The 25,242-nt window shown below is 36.0% G+C and overlaps 1 protein-coding gene across 1 annotated transcript in view; it reads right to left on the reverse strand.

The window, feature by feature from the left end:
* Nucleotides 1-24,776: 24,776 nt before the first annotated feature.
* The window catches only part of LOC131028173 (26S proteasome regulatory subunit RPN13), a 28,527-nt gene continuing 28,061 nt past the window's right edge, over nucleotides 24,777-25,242 (reverse strand). Inside the window, exon 15 of the mRNA XM_057958408.2 lies at nucleotides 24,777-25,140. Within this exon, the coding sequence (XP_057814391.1) occupies nucleotides 24,953-25,140 (188 nt within the window). The 3' untranslated portion in view covers nucleotides 24,777-24,952. The remainder of the gene's footprint in view (nucleotides 25,141-25,242) is intronic.

Below are 25,242 nucleotides of genomic sequence, written 5' to 3' on the forward strand. Positions count from 1 at the left end.
TTTTCAGTACAGTTCTAGTCATTATTGTCAATCTGATTATTGCTTGGTCTGTATGGTCTAGAAATGAGTGTTTAGATTTTTTTATGATGTTTGATAATGATATTGTGTATGTGGTGTGTTTGGAAGGTGATAGTACATTGAAAGTTGAAATATGCAAGAAAGAGTATTTAAAAGTCTTTATGGGAGAATGAACACATTCCTTTGCTTTTGAAGATGATATCTTGTTGTTCTAGATTCATTGTCTATGTTTTGTGGATGTTGCACTATTATGTTTTTAGGTCCGTAGCAGTTTAGGTGTTGAAGTTGGTTGTTGCAGTTTGCTAACAATGAGGTTGTCTATCAATACTAGTTCAGATAATGCTCTCCATTGTGCTGTTGTGTGAGTCCAAGTGTTGTGGCTTGGAGGACTGTTCATGTTGTATGTCCAGTGTTCTTGTTCAAAATTCAAGTGTTGGTTTGCTCCACAAGTGAGGTTATGTTGTTTTGTTGTTTCTTGTTGTATGTTGTGTTACTCTCTAGTCGACTTAATTCGTTTATTTTATTTGAATCATACTCTTTTGGTCTAAATATGCATTGGAGGTTGATTTAAGGTGTTGTTATGGGTATTACCCTGGCATGTGAAAATCTACATTAAGTTCTGATTGATTGAAAAACAGGTTTTACGGACCCGAAACCATTACAACATAGTTAGAAATAAAGCTGAGAAAATAGAGTCCACATACAGATCAACTGGTCAAAAGACCGGCGAACAGAAAAAACAGCTAAACAACAAAAAACAGCAAAGAACCCAAGGAGACACTACATAGTAATTTTCTTAAGCAGATCCTCTGCCTTAAGCAGAAAATCTACATTAAGTTATTTGCATTGGAAATTATTTTTGGGTCAAATGGTAACATGATTTATTGTTTGTCTACACGTTACATTTGATGTTGACTTTGGAGGATGTGTTGGTGTGTGGATTCATTTAAATTGACTTAAGAAGACATATTGTGATGTATTTGGGTCCCCTTTATCTCCTAGAGTGGACCGCATTTAGCATAGTTGCTCATGGTGTAATTTATGTTTCTTTTGTCCATGGCCAACCTAGTTAAGTGTTTTGATGAATAAGTTGATATAAATAGATGTGCATATGTGTGAATTGTAGTGTGGATTGATTGAGGATGATGTAGAAGTATATGTGTCGAAGTAGAAGTATGAATATTAGTTTATGGTGTGTTTATGATCAGGAGATCCTACTTAGTTCACTTCATCTTTTTTATGTGGTTGTTAGAAAGTAGTGAATCCTTTTGGTAGCTTGTGTAGATTTGTATATTTCTGAAAGATCATGTATCTCAATATTGCAAGTCCATTGTATCTTTCCCTAAGGTTGTGCGCCTTAGCCTACAAGTCCAAACTAGGAGCAGTGAGTTTCCTTGGCCTTGTGCCTAAAACGTTGTATTTAATTATTCATATTGTGAGTTTGATCCTCATCGTGGTTTTTCTCATATTAGGTTTTCCACGTAAAAATATGGTGTTCATATATTTGGTGTTTATTGTTTCATCTTTCATTGATTCTTGGTAGATTAAATAAAATTAATAAGTGTTTTTGATGAATAAGATTTAAGGATTTTCTTAAGATTGATTCATCCCCCCTCCATGTCTTGTGGTATGTTAAATAATTGGTATCAGAACAAGGTTCCTCTAAGAAAAGCTTAACCACTTGAGGAAGGTCTGGAGTGATGTAGGAGAATATTTACAAAGTAATAATAAAGTTTTATGGCACAAATTATTCCTTTTGAAAGGTCTGAATGGAATATCATTTGAATTATTTGTAGCTTGGATTATAAGATATTGTTAAGATTGGTTATACTACTATAACTAGTGGTCCTTATATTCTGGATGAGATCAAGGTGCATGAGAATGATGCCAAGGAAAGCAATCCAAATGTTAGTATTGAGTGACTCAAAGTTCTTGAAGGTCATGGGCTGCAAATTTGCAAATGAAATTTGGGATGAGTTGGGAAGCATTTATGAAGGAGGTCAAAAGATCAAGTCAAGATGCAGGAAAAAAAAGTGTAGATTTGAGACCTTGGGGATGTATAAAGATGATAACATTGAAGGTTACCTGCACTGAGTGAATGAGGTTGTAAGTGCAATCAAAGGTATTGGTATAAAACTGGAAGAAAATGAAGTGAGAAAATTAATGAGGACACTACCTAGATCTTATAAACCTAAGTTGTATGCTATTGAAGAAAGTCGTAACATGGATACATATACCTAGGATCAGCTCTATGGATCTCTCTCTACCTTTGAGATATTAGAATTTGAGGATCATTACAATGTCAAGAAGAAAACTACATTCAAAGCTACCAATAAGATTGAAGATGTACTTGAAACAAGCAATGATCTAGATGATGTGGAAGCAAACTTTGTGAGAAGACTAAAGAAAGGATCCAGAAAATACAAAGGTAAGTTGTCCTTTAAATATTTTAATTGTGAAAGAATTGATCATTATGCTGCTAGATGTACTTTCAAGGAAGATAAATATAATAAATTCGATGATGATAACATGAGAAAGGATAACTTTATAAGAGATGACAATAATAAAAAAAATAGATGACAAAGACAAGCCTAACAAGAATTTTTATTCAATGGAGACCTATTCCTTTGAAGATGAAGATTGTGATGACTCAAATGATGAATTATTATTTTTAGCCATAAAAGAAAAGAATAATGAAAGGATAGGTATTTTGCATGATGAGAAGAACAATGAAAGATTAATGATTGTGAAGATTGCACTACATGCAAAAGTGGAACCTAAAGCTTGGATAATTGATTCTAGATGCTCAAATCATATGACAAGTGACAATTTAAAGGAAGTTCATAGACTTTGAAAAGTATGATGGTGGATCAATGAAGATTGTTGGTTAGGAGGTTGCACCTATTATGGTAAAGGAACCATATCCATTGATGTTAAACATAAGACAAATGATGTTTATTGTGTTAAGGGTTTGACACATAATCTTTTAAGTGTGAGTTAGATGTGCAGTAAAGGCTACAAGCTCATATTTCATGGATCCAAATGTGAGATTAGAAAAGGATGTATTGAAAGGTTAGTTGCGGAAGGTATAAGAACAAATGATTATGTCTATTACATAAAGGAAAATAGGGGAAGTAGTTATCTTTTCACACATAGTAGTGAATGTTGGTTGTGGCACAAAAGGATGAGACACATTAACTTTGACAACATGGTGAAGATCAGTTCTACTCAAACTATAAGAGATTTGACAAAGATTATAAAATGTGACAATACAGTGTGCAAGGAATGTTAGATTGGAAAGCAAACAAGGAATAAATTCAAGGAGTATTCTATTACAAAACCTTTGGAGTTGATTCATACAGACCAATGCAGACCTACAGAGACAAGAGGACTAAATGGTGAAAGGTATTTTATGTTTCTCATTAATGATTATTCTAGAATGACATGAGTTGCTTTCTTAAAGGAGAAATTAGAAGCACTAGATAGATTTAAGGTGTTCAAATATATGGTTGAGAATCAAATAAAAACTAAGATCAAATATTTAAGGTCTCTTGGCTATGCAAGAAGCATGATTCAATTCATTATCTACATCAGAAGAAAAATATATTGCAACGGCATCCTGCTGCACTCAAGTAATGTGGATGAAGCAAACTCTTAAAGACATCAAGGTGATCTTTGATGAGTCAATTCCTGTTATGTGTGATAATATAAGTGCATTTAGCATTTCAAATAATCTGGTGATGCATTTAAGGGCTAAACACATTTCTATTCGCTATCATTCCTTAAGAGAGAACGTTGCAAAGAAGGAAGTCAAATTAGAATATGTGCCTGCAAAGGATCAAATTGTAGATATCATTACCAAGGCACTATCAAAGGATACTTTTGAGTATCTTTGGCAAAATTTAGGGGTTATTTCTCCTCCTACTTCAAACTAGATGCATAGAAGTGGTGTATCTTTCTAGGGGAAAATTGAAATTCTATCTTTTGTTTCTTGGATTCTTGGATTGATGTGGTAGCTACTCTCAGGGGAAGTAGTGAAGGTTGTGGTTTTCTTGTTGCAAGAAATGGTGTGCAGAAAAGAAATATCCCTGATAGGAGGAGTATGTGCCTCCCAAGGATTAGATTGCAGATATGTTTACCAAGGCACTGTCAAAGGATACTTTTGAGTATCTCTGACAAAATTTAGGAGTTATTGCCCCTCCCACTTCAAACTAGCTGCATAGAAGTGGTGTATCTTTCTAGGGGGAGATTCAAAGTCTATCTTTTATCTCTTGGGTTGATGTGGTGGCTACGCTCAAGGGGAGAAATGAAGGTTGCGGATTCCTAGTTGCAGGAAAATGTGTATAGAAGAGAGATATCCCTAAAGGGGGAGTCTTGTAGATATCGGAGGTATACTCAGAAAGGGGAAGAACTGTTTGAAGAAGTTGTGGCCTGTGTCCTTGATGTCAAGGTCAAGAGAATTATTGATAGGGATTTTTGAGTGAGAAGATTCCAATAAGTCTAAATCTTTGCTAGAATCAACCAATTGGTTAGTTTTTGTGTTCAATGTGTGTTTGCTATATCAACTTTGTTTGTTAGCTATTCATCTCTTCACTTCTCTTCTCGGGCAATCACCCTATCATTTTAGTTCACCTCCTTTACTCAAGCATACTCCACCTTGCTCAAATAGATTCTTTTCTCAATCTTTGACTTTTGCTCACTTTACATATGGTTTTACTGTTCTTTGGGAGGTTTTAAGCTTTCCACCATGCTAGGTCCAAACCCCCAAAGGTCTAAACTGGAGTTCTGAGGACTTCACAAGGTTTCCAAAGTTGTTTTGGATTAATTTTTAAGGGTTTTGCAAGATTCATAATCCTCCCTTCAATCGGGTTCTTAATTTTCTTCAAAACAGGGCTACAAGGAAGAAGCCCTTTTTAGCCCTCATGAAACACTATTTTGCTTATTACTCACTCCCATCTTGGAATATCTGAAAAAGGTAAATATTTTTGAGTACCCTTTTGGCCAAAATCATGAATTAGTGCCAAGAGAGGTCTTGAGAAGGTCAATTTATGACTGTCCTATTTTGTAGCCTCAAAACAAGGGTTTTGTGAGGGTTTGGCAACTTAGAGTTTGGTCAATCACTTCTTGGCCTTGTACCTTATCTCCCTACTCAATTCACACCTCTGCAACATCATTTCAACATGTTCAAAAACCCTACCCTGCAAGCATAATGTCAAACGAATGGCATACAAACTGAAAAACCCAAAAACATGACTGTCAAAACCCTTGGGACAGCGGTGCACTGTGATTTTCAGTATTTAGGGTGCTTGGAACTTCCAAAAAAGTTTCAACCTTGTTTCCTCATCACCCAAACACATTTTCAATACTGAGAACAAACACTGATATTGGTTCCATTGAACATTAACTCAAACACAAGGTGTCTTTGCTTCAAGCCATTAAAAATCCCAAAAACAAGGTACTTGCTGCCATGAACAAGAAATTGATTGTTTGAGGAATGTTGTCACTATTTTGAGACACCAATCATATTCCAATCATTACAAGGAAGTGTGCATACATCTTTTCTTTGTTTGCATAACTCAAATTGTGTTTTGAGTCCAAACCATGAACTTTAAGAGCATACTAGCCAAGTTAGCAAAACTTGCCTAGTAAGAGCTTTCATCTTCCTTCCAAACAACACCCCTGGAAAATGTAAAGCATATATAAACTATACAGGTGCAAATCAACTTGACTAAGACCATTTTGGGAGCCCAAACCTGGAACTAGTCAAGTGTATGCATTTTGGATCTCAAAACCCTTGACAAGGCAGCAACTTTGCAAAACTGAAAAGATTATTTACAAACAACTCCCAAATGTCAAATTGCCAAACCGATTACATTGAGAGCATGAAATATACAAGATCTCTATTCAAAAAAAATAGTATGGAAATGGTGAGATTTTGTACAGACTACTATTCCCAAGGAGGAAAAACCATGTTAAAAACCAAAAAAGTTGCTCTTTCAATTGGATTTTTTTTTTAAAGTACAAAAGCCAACCATTACAAAGAAGAGGAAGGCATTTAAATAATTTTTTGAAGTAGTTACCAAGTCCTGTATGGACACATAGCATGTTTGTCTTGTTTTTACAAGAAAATGTCCAAAATGACAATTTTGCACAAGCAAACATGACAACTTTTGTTGCTCCAAGTAGAAAAGTGAACAACCAATCATATCCAACCTCCCTAAAACATTTTTTCATGATCAAAAACACTTCCTAAACATGATCCAATACTTTCGAAAGCATAACTAGGCTTATAAGGCAAATTTCCATTTTTTAGCCTTATTGGGCCTAGGAGCACAAGACTGACAACTCAAACCTTACAAGGCAAAACTTGACCTCTCAAACACAAAATGAGATCAAACACTCATGAAAAGAATCATAACAACCTAAGGCAACATTAGAAACCTATGACAAGACTTAAATCAAGAAAATACTCAAAAATGGAGATCATGAGCAAAACTAGGTGCACCAATTATAGTTGGAGAGTTTATTGTTGATTGGTGGTACAAGTGTTGCCATCAATGATTAAGGGGGAGATTGTTGGAAACATCAGTTTGTGTTGTCATCGATGTCAAACTTTTTGCCATGAGAGATTGTTGGTAGTTTACATGGTGTTGTCATTGATATCACACTTGTGTGTATTGATGACAAAGGTGAAGAGGAAGTTGTAGTTGTTCAATTGTATTTTCAATACAGTTGTGATCATTGTTGTCAATATAATTATTTCTTAGTATGTATGGTCCGAAAATGATTGCTTAGATGTTTTGGATTAAGGCAAAAACGGGTTTTGAAGGGGCCCTGAAACCCTTTACAAAGAAGATTATAAAAGGTTTAGAGTCAAAACATCAAACCCTCAACCAAAAAGTTGTCCTAACAAAAGGAACATGAAAGCACTAGACAACCAGAGGTAAAAAGGACACCCATAACCAAAAACATGGGTTTTTTAAAAAATAGGCCCCCACAACCTAAAACAAAGCTGCAAAAAGAATAGTCAGCAGCCAACCTAAAATCAGCCCCCAACCAAGCACCATCAAGATTTACATTTAGAGCTACTCTTATGGGATCGAAGATTCATGTCAAAAGAAGGCTTAAAGAACTTAGCTTTCTTTCCCTTAACAGAAATACATCCCTTTTCCACTTGTGTTTCCTTGTCATGCCAAGCCAGGGCGCCAAAATATTGAGAATGAATGTCTACAGCCACTGTCTCAGTCACACCAGAACCAGCGGACGGCGAAACCCCAACATTGGTAGGCGGTGAAATCATCAAACACAGCAAAACCCCAGCATCACCAGTCCGCCTCTGATTGATAGACATAGCCGCACCAGAACCAGTAGGTGGAAAAACCCTAGCATCGACAGGGGACGAAGTAGGCATGGCCTTATCAAAAGAGTCGCCAGATTTGGTAACCAGAACGCTATCACCAGAAAGTTGAGGCCCATGCTCACGCACTTTAGCGATTTCAACATGATATTCTTGCACAACTTCAGCAACCCCACCATCAATGAAATTTGAAGAGGATGCTCCACGACCTTGTGATTCCATGCCAACCACCTTAGAAAAACTCCTATTTTGCTCAAATTTCTTCTTAACTGTATAATGTTGTTGAGAAACACCTTTTCCACCATGTAGTCGTCATTGCCTTTTTCTCAAATCCACATTGTGCAGCCACATGACCTGTTTTAAAACATCTTCTACAACGAAAGGGAATCCCTTCATATTCCAAAGATTGAACCCAAGAGCCCTTTGAAGATTTGAGAAAAATCTCAGTAGGTAGCCCTTTTGAAACATTCATTTCAACCAAAATTCGGGCAAAGGTGCAGTGAAAAATATCATAGGATTCATTATCTACCATCAAAAAATCTCCAAGGGCCTCACCCACTTCCTCTAAAAGAGAATCGGTCCATAAATGAAGGGGGAGATTAGGAATCCTAACCCAAATGGGGATCTTATTAAACGTTTCAAAAGAAGGGTTGAAATCAGAGTGCCAAGGCTTAATCATCAACAAAAATCTGTCCTCCTAGCTAAAGAAATGATCACATAAAACTTTGTTTCTATCCAGGGCATTATCAAATTTAGCAATAAAAAACCCCTTAGCCAAGGGGAAAATATGAACTTTAGCAGTAATAAGAGGCTCCCACTATTCTGAGATCCAAGAGTGCAGCTGAGGGAGGTTGGGCCAAAAACCCTTAAACTGGCATATCACACCATGTAAAGAAAGAATATAAGCATTATGATCAATTTCTTTTTCCATATCTACTTTCAAAATGACGGAAATGGCATTAGAAACAGGAAAGAACCCACCACCAAACGACCGTTTCCCTTGCCATGACCTCGGAGCCTCACCAGTCTGCCTTTGCTCGACAGACACAACCACACCAGAACCAGCAGACGACAATGAACCCTTATCACAACAAACGGTCGCACCAGAACCAGCGGACGACAACGAACCCTTATCACGGTAGATGGCCACACCAGAACTAGCGAACAACAAAACCCTGTTATTTAGATGTTGTTATGATGTCTGGTGGCAATATTCTATGAGTATATGGTGTTTGTGGAAGGTGACAGTATTGGAAGTTGAAATATGCAGGAAAGAGTATTTAAAGTTTTTATGGGAGAATGCTCTACATTCCTCCTCTTTTGAAGATGATATCTTGTGGTTCTGGATTTAATGTCTATGTTTTGTGGATGTTGCACTATTATGTTTTTATGTCCTCAGCAATTTAGGTGTTGAAGTTGGTTGTTACAGTTTGTTGACAATGAGGCTGTCTGTCAGGACTGGTCGAAAGAATGTGTTGCAGTGTGAGTTCGAGTGTTGTGGCTTGGAGGACATGTTCATATTGTTTGTGTAGTGTTCCAGTTTAAGATTCAACTATTGGTTTTCTCCACAAGTGAGGTTAAATTATTATGTTGTTCGGCGTTGTCTATTGGGTTGGTCTTTGGCTGACTCAGTTGGTTTATCTTATTTGGATCATACTCTTTTGATCTAGATATGCATTGGAGGTTGGGTTAAGGTGTTGTTATGGGTCTTACCATGGTGTGTGAAGATCCGCATTAAGTTATTTGCATTGGATAATATTTTTGGACCAACTAGTTAACATGCTTTATTGTTTATCTATACATTTCGTTTGATGCCAACTTTGGAGGATGTGTTGGTGTGTGTGGTTCATTGGAATCTACTTAAGAAGACAAGTTGTGATGTATTTTGGTCCCCTTTATCTCCTGGAGTGGATTGCATTCAACGTAGTTGCTCATGGTAGCCGATTTTCTATAATTTATGCATTTCTATATGTGGTCGACCTAGTTGAGTGCTACGGTGAATAAGTTGATGTAAATAGATGTCCAGATGTGTGAAGTGTAGTGTGGATTGATTGAGGATGGTGTAGAAGTATATGTGTTGAAGCAAAAGTGTGAATATCAATTTGTGGTGTGTTTATGATCAGGAGATCCTACTCATTTCAATTCATCTTTTCTCTGTAACTGCCAAAAGACAGTGAGTCCTTTTGGCAGCTTGTGCAAATATGTATGTTACCTTGGGATCGTGTGTCTCAGTACTACAAGTCCATTGTATCTTGCCCTAAGATTGTGTACCTTAGCCTGGAAGTCTAAACCAAGAGCATTGAGCTTTCTTGGCCTTGTGCCTGAAACAATGTATTTAATTATCCATATTGTGAATGTGATTCTCACCATGGTTTTCCCATATTGGGTTTTCCATTTAAAAACCTGGTGTTCATGTGTTTGGTGTTTATTGTTTCATTTTTCATTGATGTTTGGTTGATTAAAGACAATTAATAAGTGTTTGTGATCGAATAAGATTTAAGGATTTTCTCAAGGCTGATTCGCCTCTTTCCACACGCCCACCCCCTCCCCCATGTCTCAGTCTTGTGCTATGTTCAACACTATACTATTTTTTTCTCACACGGACATTCAATGATTCAACTAATTAAAGGCACAACTTTAGTGTTTTGCAGATTCATGTATGTGTGTTTTGTAGAAAGATTTTAGTGTTGGCAATTTTAGAATGAAGAGACTACTTATTTTCACAAATAACAACTATATCTCACAAGAACACGGACTACAACTTAAGTTAGATATGCATTTTCTGCTTAAAAGTTGCAAAAATAGAACATATTTGAGACTACATAACATAAAGTCACAAAAATAAACATCAACTATCAATTTACACATTGTAACATACTTTAAAAAACTGAAATGCATTGATTTCATTAATTGAAAGGTACTATAGCAGAGAGTACAAATCTAAAAACACTTAAAAATGGTCAAATTTGCATTTCAATCTTCAACATACTAGTGAGCTACAAAACAATGTTTTTACAAGACGACATTATTTTGCTTCACTACTTGTGTAAAAGTGAAAAGAACTCCCTAAAAATCAGCTAGTTAGGTGTTGCCTTCTCCTACCACTCAGCATCATGGGAATTAATGTTTAAAAGACTCAGTATAGATGACCTATTCAACCATCCTTTGATGCTGGAAATGGTAAACTGACTCCACTTTGAATGCTAGCTCCTTTTATGCGTAGGACATGATGGATGCTGACTTTTCTTCTTTACTCCTGCCTTGTTGGCTCCTATATTTTCTCTCACAACTGTTCCTAGATGCTTGCAAACTGTTGTCAGTTGTCTGAACTATTAAATGTTCATTATCCACTCAACTGCTACTTTATTGCCCTGAGATTGCCACTAGCCATGCATATAGGACATCTGGGCGATTATTTTAATCACTTTGCCTCCAAAGGTCTATATTTCTGTGATGAATTTCAATGCACTTTCATGTCTATCAACTATCATTAGAAGCCACGACAGGGATTCTCTCCTGGCTAGTGTTGATATCCTTGCACACCAAACCACTATAAGTTGCATGCACTTTGTGGAATTTGGCCATGATTGAAGTGAGTGTAATTTGTTATCAATATCAACTGCCCTACAGAACGCCTAAGACAGTATTTTAAACATAAAAACTAGACAATCCTCTCCCAGCACAGTACTTAACAACTTGGTATAAGCCACCACATATGTAGAGCTTCCCCATATAGTTGTTCATTGAATCATGCCCACCAATTGCTCTAATAGGAATTTCTGAATAGATACAATTCTTTAATGGTAAACTGTCATGAGACATTTCTTGGTCTTTTAGTTGCAGTAGATTTGGATATCCTTTTTCTCTCTTGTTTCTTTTGAGGCTTTTTCTTTCTGTTCTCCTACACATTTACTTGCATTTTTTCCCTCTTCATCGAATCATTGGTCAGTGTTCCAGCATCATCCCCTTTTACCACGGATTCTCCATCACTGTAGTCCTCTTTCCCATACACCCATCACCCACCAACAATCAAACAACATCATTTGGGGCGTCCAATTTCCTTGGCCTCTTGTACTATTCAATCTCTATATCTAGGGCAAAACTTTCCTCTGCTAAATCCATTGTTCGCTTGTGCTCTGAAATCTCTTCCTCAATATTCATACAAAGATTCAATCTCAATAGTCATTTGAGGAGTGGATGAAAGGGGTTTCTTTACCTTCTGACAAGATCAGCCAAATTTGTTCCTATGTTTTCATTTCCTTGTTAACAGGCTTTCTATCATCACCCAAATTTGTGGAACATGGATAGGAAATCCGTGAGAAGATCAAAATTAGGCATATAGAAATCATCTAAATGGCTTTCTTTGATAAAGCTTGAATGCATGGACAAACTCTTTGAACATCTTTCTCCACGACATTAGGTTAAAAAATGGATCTAAACTAACTCGACAACTGCCCCTCTAGCATCATCTTCATTTTGCGTTTTATAACATCATTCAACCTTTCTCCCATCATCACGTTGCAATATTTTTTTGCACATGAATTCGATTGTTTTATCTGCAATTGGTTTACTATGACGTGGGCATCTTGCATCTCCTCTCCTTTCCCACAAACAATGTTGCAGCTTCCATGCATCCTCAAAACCCTGACCATGAAATTCCCCTTCCACTGAAACTTGTTGTGAGAGGATAAATTATCTGGTCTCCATTGCTTAGAATTTCATGAAAATGGTGAGATCTTTCTGAGATTGCCTCTATTTGTTTCCCTGCATGCAAATACTTATATCATTGAACCCACTAATAGATGCCATTACCACATGTTTTGATCATGATCGTCCAAGTTTCTCCCTACTCTTTGCAAGGTGTCCTTCAAATTCTTGTGATAAGGATTTTGCCTTGTGATGGGAAAGCAAAGAAGGGTTGGTCTAGAGGCGTGTGTTTATTTAGAATTCAGCGCCTATGTATTTTGATGCATCTGCAATTGGGAGACGACTTCAAGGGGTGGCAGTGTGATGGTTTTCAGGTTTCTGTTGGGTTTTCTTTGTGTTTTGGATGTTGTCAATCTTGTTGAGGGTTGTGGGTTGTAGGTGGTATCAGATGATTTTAAATATGTATGTAGTATTTTTGCTGTCCATTTCATGGTGGCTTGAGTCACATATATGGGGTTGTTAAATAGATTCATAATATTATGACAAATATCATAATATCTTTGTTTGTATATGACATTATTAAATTTAATATAATATTTTGTAATTAAGTAATGAAAATTATTTTTTTATTAAAATTATAATTGTGTAATATAATGTGTTATATTAAGTAAGAATGATGCATTCAATTTATTGTAAATTTCATTAAAAATCAAATGTGAAATTTAGTGATAGGTCTCCTTATAAACCAAATGTGAAATGTAGTGATAGGTCTTCATCAATATATAAATAAATTGGATGGAGCAAGTTAGAAAGCAAACCTTAATATGGCTACACATGCCAATGTATCGTCACAACCACAACTGCTAGCTCCTATGGAGGAGAAGGTGTTGGCAAAGGCAGCTATTGTGGAGAATGTTTTGAATATGAACCAAGATGGAACTCAAATCTATTGTACTAAATAGGCCTTATGGTGGGGGGAGAGGGGTGAAGCAAGCAAGTTGTTTGCCCATAAAGAAAGGTATAAACAAGTTAATGAAGAGCCTTAAATATGACAATATCATGAGCAAGAAAAAACAAGCCAATGAGGAAAACAAGATTTAAGAGGACATGTTTAGGAGAATTAAAGTAGCTAAAATTCCTATTTTGGAGCTTGGAGATGATGTAATTTAGATGAGATGGAGCGTTACATGGAGCCAGAACTTATAAGTAGCTTTAGTTATTTATGGCCCTATCTTCCTTATCTAAATAAATAGATATCAAAAACTTGGCAATCTTTCTTGGAAGCCTTAGTTGTCAAGAATAGGATCAAAGAGAAAAAGGCACAGTTTTGGGTTGTAGCAATGTCACATCTAAAGTCATATCTTTCTGGTTTTTTATAGAGGATTTTATATCATCCACAAGATCACTTTGTTATTCGATATGGGAGCATGAATCACATAGGTTGAAACCTCTTCAACTAAGAACCAAAGGCTAGGGGTATATATTCCATCAAAGACATTCAACACATGATCCTAACCTCATCTCTTATGGTGTTAGGGTCTTGCACTCAGCAAGACTTGATCCCTGGTGGACTCATTCATAACCATTCAACTTCACCAACAAACCAAGGACCCATTGAACAAGCCATGGATTTTCAGCTTCAATCCCTTCTCAAAGAATTTTAAGGTTTCTTCAATATGAATAAGACTGTTGAATCTCCCTCTTCATTTTCTGTTGTTATTGACAAAAATAATGGTCTTTGTGGGGAAATTTACTACAATGTTACAAGGATCTTGGTAGCAGAATACAAGGACTACTTGAGCATGCAAGGGAGTCCCTTGTCTCCAATTATTTGCATTGTAGCCCTAACTTCTAACACCTCACTACAAGCTATACCTCTAGATATAATTCCTCAAAAGCTATATGTTATTTTCACATTGTGTTTAATTAGCCTAGCTTAATCACTAGATTATTGTACTAATTATTTAAATAAAGACAACTAGGTAGACAATTTGATTATGATGACAACTAATTGTGCAGGTGTGACAAGAATCATTGGCATTCTCTCAAGTTGGAGAGAGATAGTATAATCGGGAAAAAGGTTTTGACGGATGGAGGTAACTTGTTATGATGAAATCAACATACACACTCACCTAAACTCATGTAGTTAGGTTGCATGTGTGCAGACAAGCTTAGGTATTTTATATTATGATATTTGAATAATCATATTATTTATGAATGATACATAAATACATTTGTATGAGAATAAAAATATATATATAAATATTGACTAATTAAGTAACTTGAAGAGCTTGGCTCAACATCAATTCATAAGTTTAACTTAGCACAAGAGTGTGTTACTTGTTGATACATAATTGTATTCAACATTCTATCAAAATAAACCATTGCTTCCATTATAAGTGGTTGAGTTCTTATTTTGATTGTTCTGGACAGATTCAAAGGTGTTAAATATGCCTTCTTGACTCCTTTTTTCGCTATTTTATATAGAAAACTTAGCCATGTTGAATGTGTTGGTTAGTGTGTTGAAGAGAAAGTGATAATTTTGATGGGTCTCAAGTGTCTAGATCACTCATGACCCTTCTAATTGTGTTCAGCCCATATTCAAGATCTACACATTTTGTTTGTCATGCATATGTATTTCAAGTATAAATGGAACTAGTACTTAGATATTTCAATGGTCATAGAAACCTTGACGGAAATTGAGTTGTTTGATATAAACTATGCTATAATAATTGACAATGATTGAATCTCGTATTAGAATATCTATTTTTTTAATTTCTCAAGATAGATTTTTGTCTATAAAATGACAAAAACTTAGTTTCTCATTGTCACATCAACTATATCGAGACACTAAATAATGGCCTCCATATTGATTTTCCTCAAATCCTACTTGAAAATTTTATGTATATCATAACCTATATAATGTTGCAAATAGTCTTGTTAAACAATATGCATATTATTCATGGCAATTTAAGAATTATCTTGCTTGAACTAATAAATGGAGTAAGCCTCAAATTTCCTGGAAATAATAATATCAATTCTTGCATCAAAAACCTTTATTCATAAGAAGTGTTCCATATGATAGTTGTAATGACAACATTGAAGGTTGTATGTTAACTTAATCTATAAATCTTTTGGCAAGATCTGGATAGTTTGCCACAATCAACATTATAATGAGCAAATGTATTTACCATTGGTAAATGTCATGTATGGTTGTTTATACACGATACCAAATATCGTATATGGTTATGGGGCATAAATATATACATGTAGGTCGAACATTCTACTTGTAGACCTGAAACCTTATTATTGAATTAGGAAGCTTATAAAAAACTTTACTAACTCTTAGTAAACAATCAATTAGAAGAGCCTTGCAATACAATGTTCTATGTGGTTGCCAAAGCTTGTAAAGAGTTGTGACCTTATATTGGCCCTCCATATTAAAGAAAGTACTTTAATCATTTTATGATAAAGTTATCAAACCAAGATGAACAAAACCTACAAAAGTAGAGATTTTCTCAAACTTGGGAATAGTAGAATTGTCTTTATTTAAATTGATGTTCTAATGGGAATCTAGTGGGTTGAATTGCAAATAAAACTGCTCTTAAATGGCTGGGATTTTTGAGAGAAAAAACTATTTTTGAGAAAAAAAAACTATGTTCTTCTACCTTTATAAAATAAGTTTATTTTTTAAATTTTGTAAATGGACATGGAAGATATGACCATTTAAACATTGTCATGTTTACAAAAAATTACGAATTAAAAGTTGTGAATCAATTTATATGGCTTAAGTGAGCAAAATTAATAGTTATTAGCATTATTTATGAGTATACTATTATGAATATGGCTAAATTTATTAAATAATTTGTCACTTGATCTTACAAAGAGTTATAGATTTGGGAAAATTAGCAAATAAAAGAGTAAGACCTCTTACCCCTAAATCACCTAATATTGGATGGAGTTAGTAAATTAGGATTGTGTTGCAAATTGGATTCTTTAGAGTAATCATTAAACATTTCTACCTTGGTGATGCAAAGCATCCAAGGAACTCAACCAATAGGGGAGATCTTTCTCCCAACTCACCTATACAATAAGGTGATAACCCTCTAAAACCCCACAGGACTCCTCACAAGGTTATTGGTACTCACAAGGTACAATACATCAAAACCTTACTCATGCTTCTTAGCCCTCATCCATTCATTGGAACATGTTCAATCAACCCTCGCCAACATGTATGAACCCAAATCCAAACCCTCCAACATTCAAACACCACAAATCTCCCTATTAGTCACTCACTCAACACCATACCCAATTAAGACTCCAAACTCCATTCCAACATACAATGGCTACTCCAACCATACATATACTCTTGGAGATCCCTTCAAGGACTTCATAACACTCCTACTCTTGATTCTATACCCACCCAACCGACCCAACATGGTTACCCTTCACTCACAATCAACACACTGCTTATTAGGACAGTCAAATGTGCTTTGGGACAGTCATGTTTGAATGGACTATTCTTTTCTTACCACCCTTCAAATACAAACTATGAGGATGTGGATCCACCCTACCACACCCTTGACACTCAAACCAACACCAAATCCATTTCTAACTATGTAAATGCAGTGATTTTCAACACATTGTCAAACTGTGACAGCCAACTCAAAGGGTCAAGATAGTCATAAACTCACATGGATTAATCCCCTTCCTTGTTCCTATCACACTTGGATCATGACAAGGGGTCCTTCACACATCCGTCTCCTCATTTTCAAACTTTCAAAACACATTTTTTGCCTTTACACCATCTAAACTCATGCACCCATTGTGTTTTCAAACTGAGAGTGTGAATTTCAATCAATTTCCTTCATGATTGCACGTGCCAAAACGAGCATGGAGTCCCCTACAAAAAAAAAATAAACAAAATACAATACAACAAGGCCATCCACCATAGAAAAGAGCATTATTGAACGTGGAATGGCCTTGAACTCATGATTTTTCCCTCTCGGGTTACCCTAGATCAGGGTTTAAACGGTTTTTACAAAAAAATAAGATATCTCTTCCAATTCTTAATGAAATCAAATGCCACAAAAGACAAATTAAACTAGATTCACCCTCCTTCAATGCACAATCAACTCCAGAGGTGGATCAACACATTTTAATGCTGAAGAATGAGTTTGAACATACTGTTACGTGGGAGTTCTCAAGAAAAGTGCAGTAAACAATGAAATTTTATTGGTTGTCTTCTTCTCCAATACACATCAACCTTTACTTGGGCCATGGAAAGGATTATTTAAAGGTATTCATGCCTTACCCAATGGTTAGAACCAACATTCGATATTTCATTACTAACCAACACCTAATCACCCCTTCAAACATAAAAAGTTGCATTGAGCAATTTTTGACAATATTGACAACTTTGGCTAACTTTAATCTTAGACCCAACCTATGACTTCTATGACTCAAAAATGACACAAATAGGTCCAAATATATCCACAAAGACCCTTAGACAGCATAAAACATCATATTTGACCTCTTGAGACATATTTCCCACATTAGGCCAATTTTGTCAATATGTGCCAACATGGCCCCCATTAGGACTAACATACAAACCATTAGTCTCAATGACCTTATTACATCATATATGGACTTATTACATCTTATATGGCCTTTCAAGACCTTATTACAACTTTCATACTTCAAAACACAAAAGATTCAAAATTTGCCTCATAGAGGCTTGATGGTAGCCTAGGTGCTCCTGCACCATACAACCCCCCTCAAAAAGAACTCATGTCCCATGAGAAAGTACTGATATCCACTCCATTATACTCTCCAAATGCATTATCATATGCAGGTCTTCTCCATGGGTCCAAGTCTTGAAGTTGTGGTTGCCTTCTTGGAGTCATATCCTTGTTGGTTTGTAAATGGGACTGCACTTTGGTACTCAAATCTAGATATGGTTTGTTTGATGTCCTTGGACTCAGACATGGAATTGGATTTGTCCTCCTGCATTCACACAAACTCTTACCTTGATGAGAAACCCTTTCCTTTACCTCTTTCTTCACTGCATCTTCATGTGCATGATGTTCTTCATCACCTGGACCAAGTTGTTCTTGTACATCTATCACCAAATTCACTGTCTTAACAGCAACTTGTACCTTTGTAACTACACTTTCACATGGTTTAATCACCTTATCCTGCACCAAGGGTCACAATACCATTCCAATCAAAACATTAGCCTTAGAATCAACCACCCACTCATCTTTTACACTTGAATTTGTTTTTCAGTTTGTCTACTATAGCACTTTGATCCTTTTTGTCAACTGGGATAAGTTCCTTCTTCCCACACATGATCACTTTAGTCCTTGTACCTGCACCTTCATCATCCTCTAGAAGTGGAAACAATGTATATGTTTTCCCTACTTTACCTATAGTATATGTATTTTCTTTCCCATCATACAATGCATGCCTATCATACTGTCAGGGTCTTCCAAGAAGTAAATGGCAACAGTCCATGGGTACAATATCACAAATCACCTTATCCTTATAATCACCAATAGAAAACTCAACAATAGCTTGTTCATTAACCAAAAGAGATTGCTTATCATTCAACCATGACACCCTTTATGGTAACTCATGAGGAATCCTTTGTAAGTTCAACTTACTAATAATTTCATTTGAAACCATACTTTTCGTAGAACCTGAATCAACTACAACCTTACATACCTTATTCTTGCACTTACATGTGGTTTTGAAGAGAGATTTCCTATACAATGGTTCTTTGGATGCCCACAATAGTGTTCTTATTAGCATCAATGATGATGAACCTTGTCTTTCTGGACACTTGAATGTTGGATGACCAATTTCATTGCAGTTGTAGCACCTTCATGTGAATGTAATTGAACCTCTTCTTCCTCCAAATCTGCCTCTTGTGCCTCTAAAGCCTCCTCTAAAATAAGTAACTTGCTCTTTACCTTTGCTTGTATCTCCTTGGTCTTCTTGAGTTTGTCTTTTTCCTCTTCCTCTGTTGGTGTTCCCTCTACCTCTTCCTTGTCTCTCTTGCCTTCTTTGCAACTTTTCCTCAACCTTCATAGCCAACTTATAGAGCACTCCTATATTGTTCTTGGTGTTGTGAGACTAAGTTCATCTTGAATGTTGTACCGCAGCCGATTAAGGTACCTTGACACCTTCTCTTCATCATCTTCCTCATGTGCTACTCTTATATCCAACTTGTGAAATTCTTCAGTGTATGCTTGCACATCCTTATCTTTTTGTTTCAAATTTTGTAGTCTTTTGTATAACTGAAAATTGTAGTCATTAGGCAAAAACTTTCCTTTCAACTTCTCCACCATCTTGTTCCAATAAGTGATCTTTGGCTTGTCTTTCTTCCACCTATTTGCTTGCACACAATCCCACCAAAGGAGGACATGTCCTTTCAATATTGACTTATCCACCTTCACCTTCTGATTCTCTTCCACTTCTTCACATTCAAAGTAATTTTCCAATGCTCCAATCCAATCTATGAGTTATTCACCATCTAACTTACCACCATACATTGGTAGATCTGCCTTGGCTTTGTGGTCACCCGCCTTCACTAACTTCAGGAGCCTAATTGTCCTCGCTTCCTCTAGATCCAACTCTACCTATTGAGGGGCTTCATTCTCATTCTCTTCTCCTTCTTGATCACTTTCAACTTCATTGGTTCTTCTTCTCCTATCTCTAGCTTCCAATGCTACAACCTTCTTTCTCAGGGATTTCAACTCCCTAGCAACTACTAGTCCACTTTTTGGAGGCATCTTGCCTTCAACTTCTCAACTTCTTCCTTCAAGGGGCCTACTCCCTTGCTCTGATACCACTTTGATGAAGAGCATCCAAGGAACTCAACCAATAGGGAAGATCTTTCCCCTTGCTCTGATACCACTTTGATGAAGAGCATCCAAGGAACTCAACCAATAGGGAAGATCTTTCTCCCAACTCACCTATACAATAAGGTGATAACCCTCTAAAACCCCGAGGGACTCCTCACAAGGTTATTGGTACTCACAAGGTACAATACATCAAAACCTTACTCATGCTTCTTAGCCCTCATCCATTCATTGGAACATGTTCAATCAACCCTCACCAACATGTATGAACCCAAATCCAAACCGTCCAACATTCAAACACCACAAGTCTACCTACTAGTCACTCACTCAACACCATACCCAATTAGGACTCAAAACTCCATTCCAACATACAATGGCTACTCCAACCACACATATACTCTTGGAGATCCCTTCAAGGACTTCATAACACTCCTACTCTTGATTCTATACCCACCCAACCGACCCAACATGGTTACCCTTCACTCACAGTCAACACACTGCTTATTAAGACAGTCAAACGTGCTTTGGGACAGTCATGTAGTAGATAGGGACAGTCATGTTTGAATGGACTATTTTTTTCTTACCACCCTTCAAAAACAAACTATGAGGATGGGGATCCACCCTACCACACCCTTGACACTCAAACCAACACCAAATCCACTTCTAACTATGTAAATGCAGTGATTTTCAACACACTGTCAAACTGTGAAAGCCAACTTAAAGGGTCAAGACAGTCATAAATTCCCATGGATTAATTGCCTTCCTTGTTCCTATCACACTTGGATCATGCCAAGGGGTCCTTCACACATCCCTCTCCTCATTTTCAAACTTTTCAAACACATTTGTTACCTTTACACCATCTAAACGCATACACCTACTGTGTTTTCAAACTGAGACAGTGAATTTTAGTCATTTTCCTCATGATTGTGCGTGCCAAAACGAACATGGAGTCCCTGCAAAAACAAAATAAACAAAATACAATACAACAAGGTCATCCACCACATAAAAGAGCATTATTGAAAGTGGAATGGCCTTGAACTCATGATTTTTCCCTCTCGGGTTACCCTAGATCAGAGTTTAAACAATTTTTACAAAAAATAAGATATCTCTTCCAATTCTTAATGAAATCAAATGCCACAAAAGACAAATTAAACTAGATTCACCCTCCTTCAATGCAAAATCAACTCCAGGTGTGGATCAATGCATTTTAATGGTGAATAATGAGTTTGCACAGACTGTTACGTGGGAGTTCTCAAGAAAAGTACAGCAAACACTGAAATTATATTGATTGTCTTCTTCTCCAATACACATCAACCTTTACTCAGGCTGTGGAAACGCTTATTTAAAGGTATCCATGCCTTCCCCAACTTTTAGAACCAACATTTGATATTTCATTACTAACCAACACCTAATCTCCCCTTTAAACAACTTTGGCTAACTTTAATCCTAGACCCAACCTATGACTTCTATGACTCAACAATGACACAAATAGGTCCAAATATCATAGTGAGAGGCTTGATGGTAGCCTAGGTGCTCCTGCACCACTTGGTAATATATTACAAGTTTGTAAATGTCAATTACAAGTTTGTCTTCTAGTATTGTTTACCTATCCAATGGAATGTCCAATTATCATAGTGAGATGATTAGGACATCTTATACTATAAACATTGATAGACGTTGGTTTACACTGTGTATTACTTACATTGATTTACATTCTCCTGCATATAAATGTGTCTAATGGGCAAGTGCATTAGATATGTGTTGCATGAGCATGGAGGTATGCTAGCTTAACAATGATTCAAGTAGTGATTAGATTCCATCATGTATGTTGCCACCTATTGTTAGATCCTTTGTGAAGTCGAGCTCCTCCAATGTAGCATAAGAAAGCTAAGTTTGATACTTCATGGCAAGGTGGATATCACCTTGATGATGCTCTCTCTTCTACTACAAATTGTGAAGAAAGGAATGGAAGAGGGTTTGCAATGTAGTGTTAATGTATTTACTTAGTGTAACTTATTGATTGAAAGAGTATCTAACTCATATTTACCACCTTACTTTTCTTTTGCGAATTTTGAATGTGATAACATAAAATGTTTGCGTTTTGTAGTTACGCTAAGTATGGTAGTACGTTTACATATTGAGTTTTGCAATCATACCAAAACATTGTTAAGGATTTTGTACCAATTGTAATGATTATAGGAAAAACAAAATTCTTCTTTAATTTCCATATCTTATAAGTGATTATGATTATATGTACATTATTCATGAGTTGAGTGGTAAATGAGTTCACGCGTTATTAACCAATCCTTGGTCTTCTCAAAAGGTGCTAGAAGATATAGATTACAAAGAATTCTATAGACCCCTCCAAAACATAGAGTGAAGCTTTTAAGTATTGTTAGAGTCTACGCAGATAGAGCTACCTCAATATGCTAAGGATCACATCTACGGTTTGCTATGATTTTAGCAATTGAAAATTTCCAAGTCTGTATATAAAGGTAGAGGCATGGTTTATCATTCTCACAATGCTTTGTCTTGCATGCATACAAGAGTAACTTGAAGCTGTGTTTTGTAGCATCAATTGGACGTCAAGAAATTGAATTGGGATGAGTTCTTAGAGATTAAAGTGCAACCTCTGTCAAAGCATTCATGACAGGATAGGATCGACAAGTTCCATGATCTATTGGAAACACTGAGTCATTATATAGCATTGTTTTGCGCCTTGAACACATTGAATTTTCATTTTGCAATCAAATTTGTAGTCCTCTTTAAGGCTATCCATCGCTGCCCTTGCACTTTGGTATCCCCAAATCACTAAACTTCATCATTTTCCATTGCTGCAGCAATATAAATGCTTGTAATTCACTGTGTTATTAATTTGCAGCCTCCTAAAGCTTACAACCCACTATTCCAATGTATTTGCAGCCTCATATGGGCTCTCTTACTGCTGTCCACATACATAGCAGCTTCATCCATGCCTATAATTTGCTAAGTACAGCCATTCTCACGCTCCACAAGCTGGGAATTTTCTAGTTCATCACATAAGTACAGCCATTCTCACCCTCCACAACTGGGAATTTTCTAGTTCATCACATTGTACCCTACTTGGGTTTGTTTTTATTCTCTTCGATTTCTATGCTTTTGTGCTTATTAATGTACTTGGGCAGTTTGATATAAATTAGAGAACGTTACTTCACATTATGGTATTTATCAAACATTAATTTTGACCATTAAAAAAAATTTATTGAGATTTCTACATAAAACTTATAAAACATAGTAGTCCTATTTTAATTTCCATTATTGTGAAATCATCATGACTCGTTAGAAATTAATTACCAGCTACAAATTTTGTATCTTGGGCCTCTAGACTTGCATTTTGCAAGCTAAGCATATCAAAACATGCCTCGTTAGAAATTAATTACCAGCTGCAAATATTGTATCTTGGGCCTCTAGACTTGCATTTTGCAAGCTAAGCATATCAAAAAAGCATCACTTAAGAGTTGAAATTGTTATAAACCTCGTATCCTCCTACAACATTTGCTTGCTTTCATTATTTGAGTGAGACAAACAAATAGCATTATTGACCAAGAATATAGAAAAATCCTTATATGAGATTCTGCACTCATACCAGCGGCATACATCTAGGGCAATATGTGTTTAATTAAATGTCAGCATTAGTCTACACATCCTCAAAAAATCAGAAAAAGACATTAAAAAAAAACTTGAAAAACAAACATTGACCACTTGCATCCCCACGTTCATGTGCGCCCCAGAAACAGACCAAATATAACCAAAGAGCTTCAAGAAGAGGGCGTTTTGCCTTCTTTTCCTATCATCATCCTAGATCAACATGAAATGTTTGTGAGACCACATTTGGAGCCTTCATAGGATACCACAAAGCCTGAAGAATTTGCATCAGTGACCTATCCATAGGTCCCTCTTCCTAAACCATAAATGACATTTACAAACTTTATATCAATACCCACCAACCTTTATCCCACCATCAAAGCAAAATCTTTCTTAGTTCAATGTGAATTACCCAATCCATAAATTTAAACCAAAACTGGAGACTCTTGTTATCATCAAATTGAAAAATGCTTTATTGCACCGACAGGTATAACCTACAGTAGCAGTACAGGGTGGAGTGTAATTGCCTAAGCGTGTAAACAAAAACTATCAAATAGCCAAAACCAAAATAATCACCTAACATAAATATCTTGACTACATCTATCTAAAAGATGCCAACAGATATCAATCTCAAGGCATCCATATTGAATTTGTTATATAGGATAGATAGGTGTGTATTGAACTCAATGTAACTAGATAAAAGATAAAGATTAATTACTGAATTCTACAAGGAAAGTTTTCACAAGTGACAGTACCCATAAGAATTTAAAAGAAATTGAAAGCTAACAAAAAAATTGTACCCTATGTGCATGTCTTCTACCCTGCGGATACTCAATTATGATCTTGACAAAAGCTCAATATTTTTTAAATATATTGGCATGTTACGTGTTTCCCAGTTCAGTTTTCATGTCTGTTAATGTATAAAGAGAAGGAAATTAGCATTTCAATCCATGAGCGAGAGTTATAAATATTACCATACACTAACTTGTCATCGTTAGCTTGAACCCAGATGAACAGCAAATTCATCTTGAAACAGTATAACAATAAATTGGGATAAAGACATTCTACTTGCCCAGGCACAAAACATTAAGATATCCATAACATATATGCATATGTATCTCAAACGAAAACTAAATATAATTAACATTAACATTGAACCTTGTATTGTGAATTATCAAAGTAATTTGATTCACTAATCAGTCAAAACAAACAATTGACAAGCAGAAACTTCTGTGGCTGAAAGAAACCCAAAAAAGTTTGCAATAGATCTTTAATGAGATAATGAATTAGATTTAGAATACAAATGAGTACAAATAAGAGCCATTCTGACAATGAAGTCCCTGCCCCCATCCCGATAAATATAAAATGAAGGATGGGAGGTAAGGATGAGAGGGGGCTGGGAAAATTATTCACAGAAAATAATAAATAGTGATCATTTTTGCTAGTGACCTTCATCCATGGAATCTCGTCTACTACTTTGTTTCTGGTGATTATAATCAATGTCTTTATTGTCCTCTTGCCTTGTTTCCTCAGTAGAAACAGGTAATGAATCAACTGTACTACTTGTTTCTGGATTCTTTGCAACTGCATCATCTAATGCTTCAAGAAAGGATGCAACAGTGAAATTATCTGCACATCAATTCCATCCATAAATTCAGAACATATCATTTTGAACAACGCAGGCACTGGTATCAATCTTTACTCCCAGAATGATACATCAGAGTATTACAA

The sequence above is a fragment of the Cryptomeria japonica genome, chromosome 5, assembly GCF_030272615.1.
Source record: "Cryptomeria japonica chromosome 5, Sugi_1.0, whole genome shotgun sequence".
Lineage (NCBI taxonomy): Eukaryota > Viridiplantae > Streptophyta > Pinopsida > Cupressales > Cupressaceae > Cryptomeria > Cryptomeria japonica.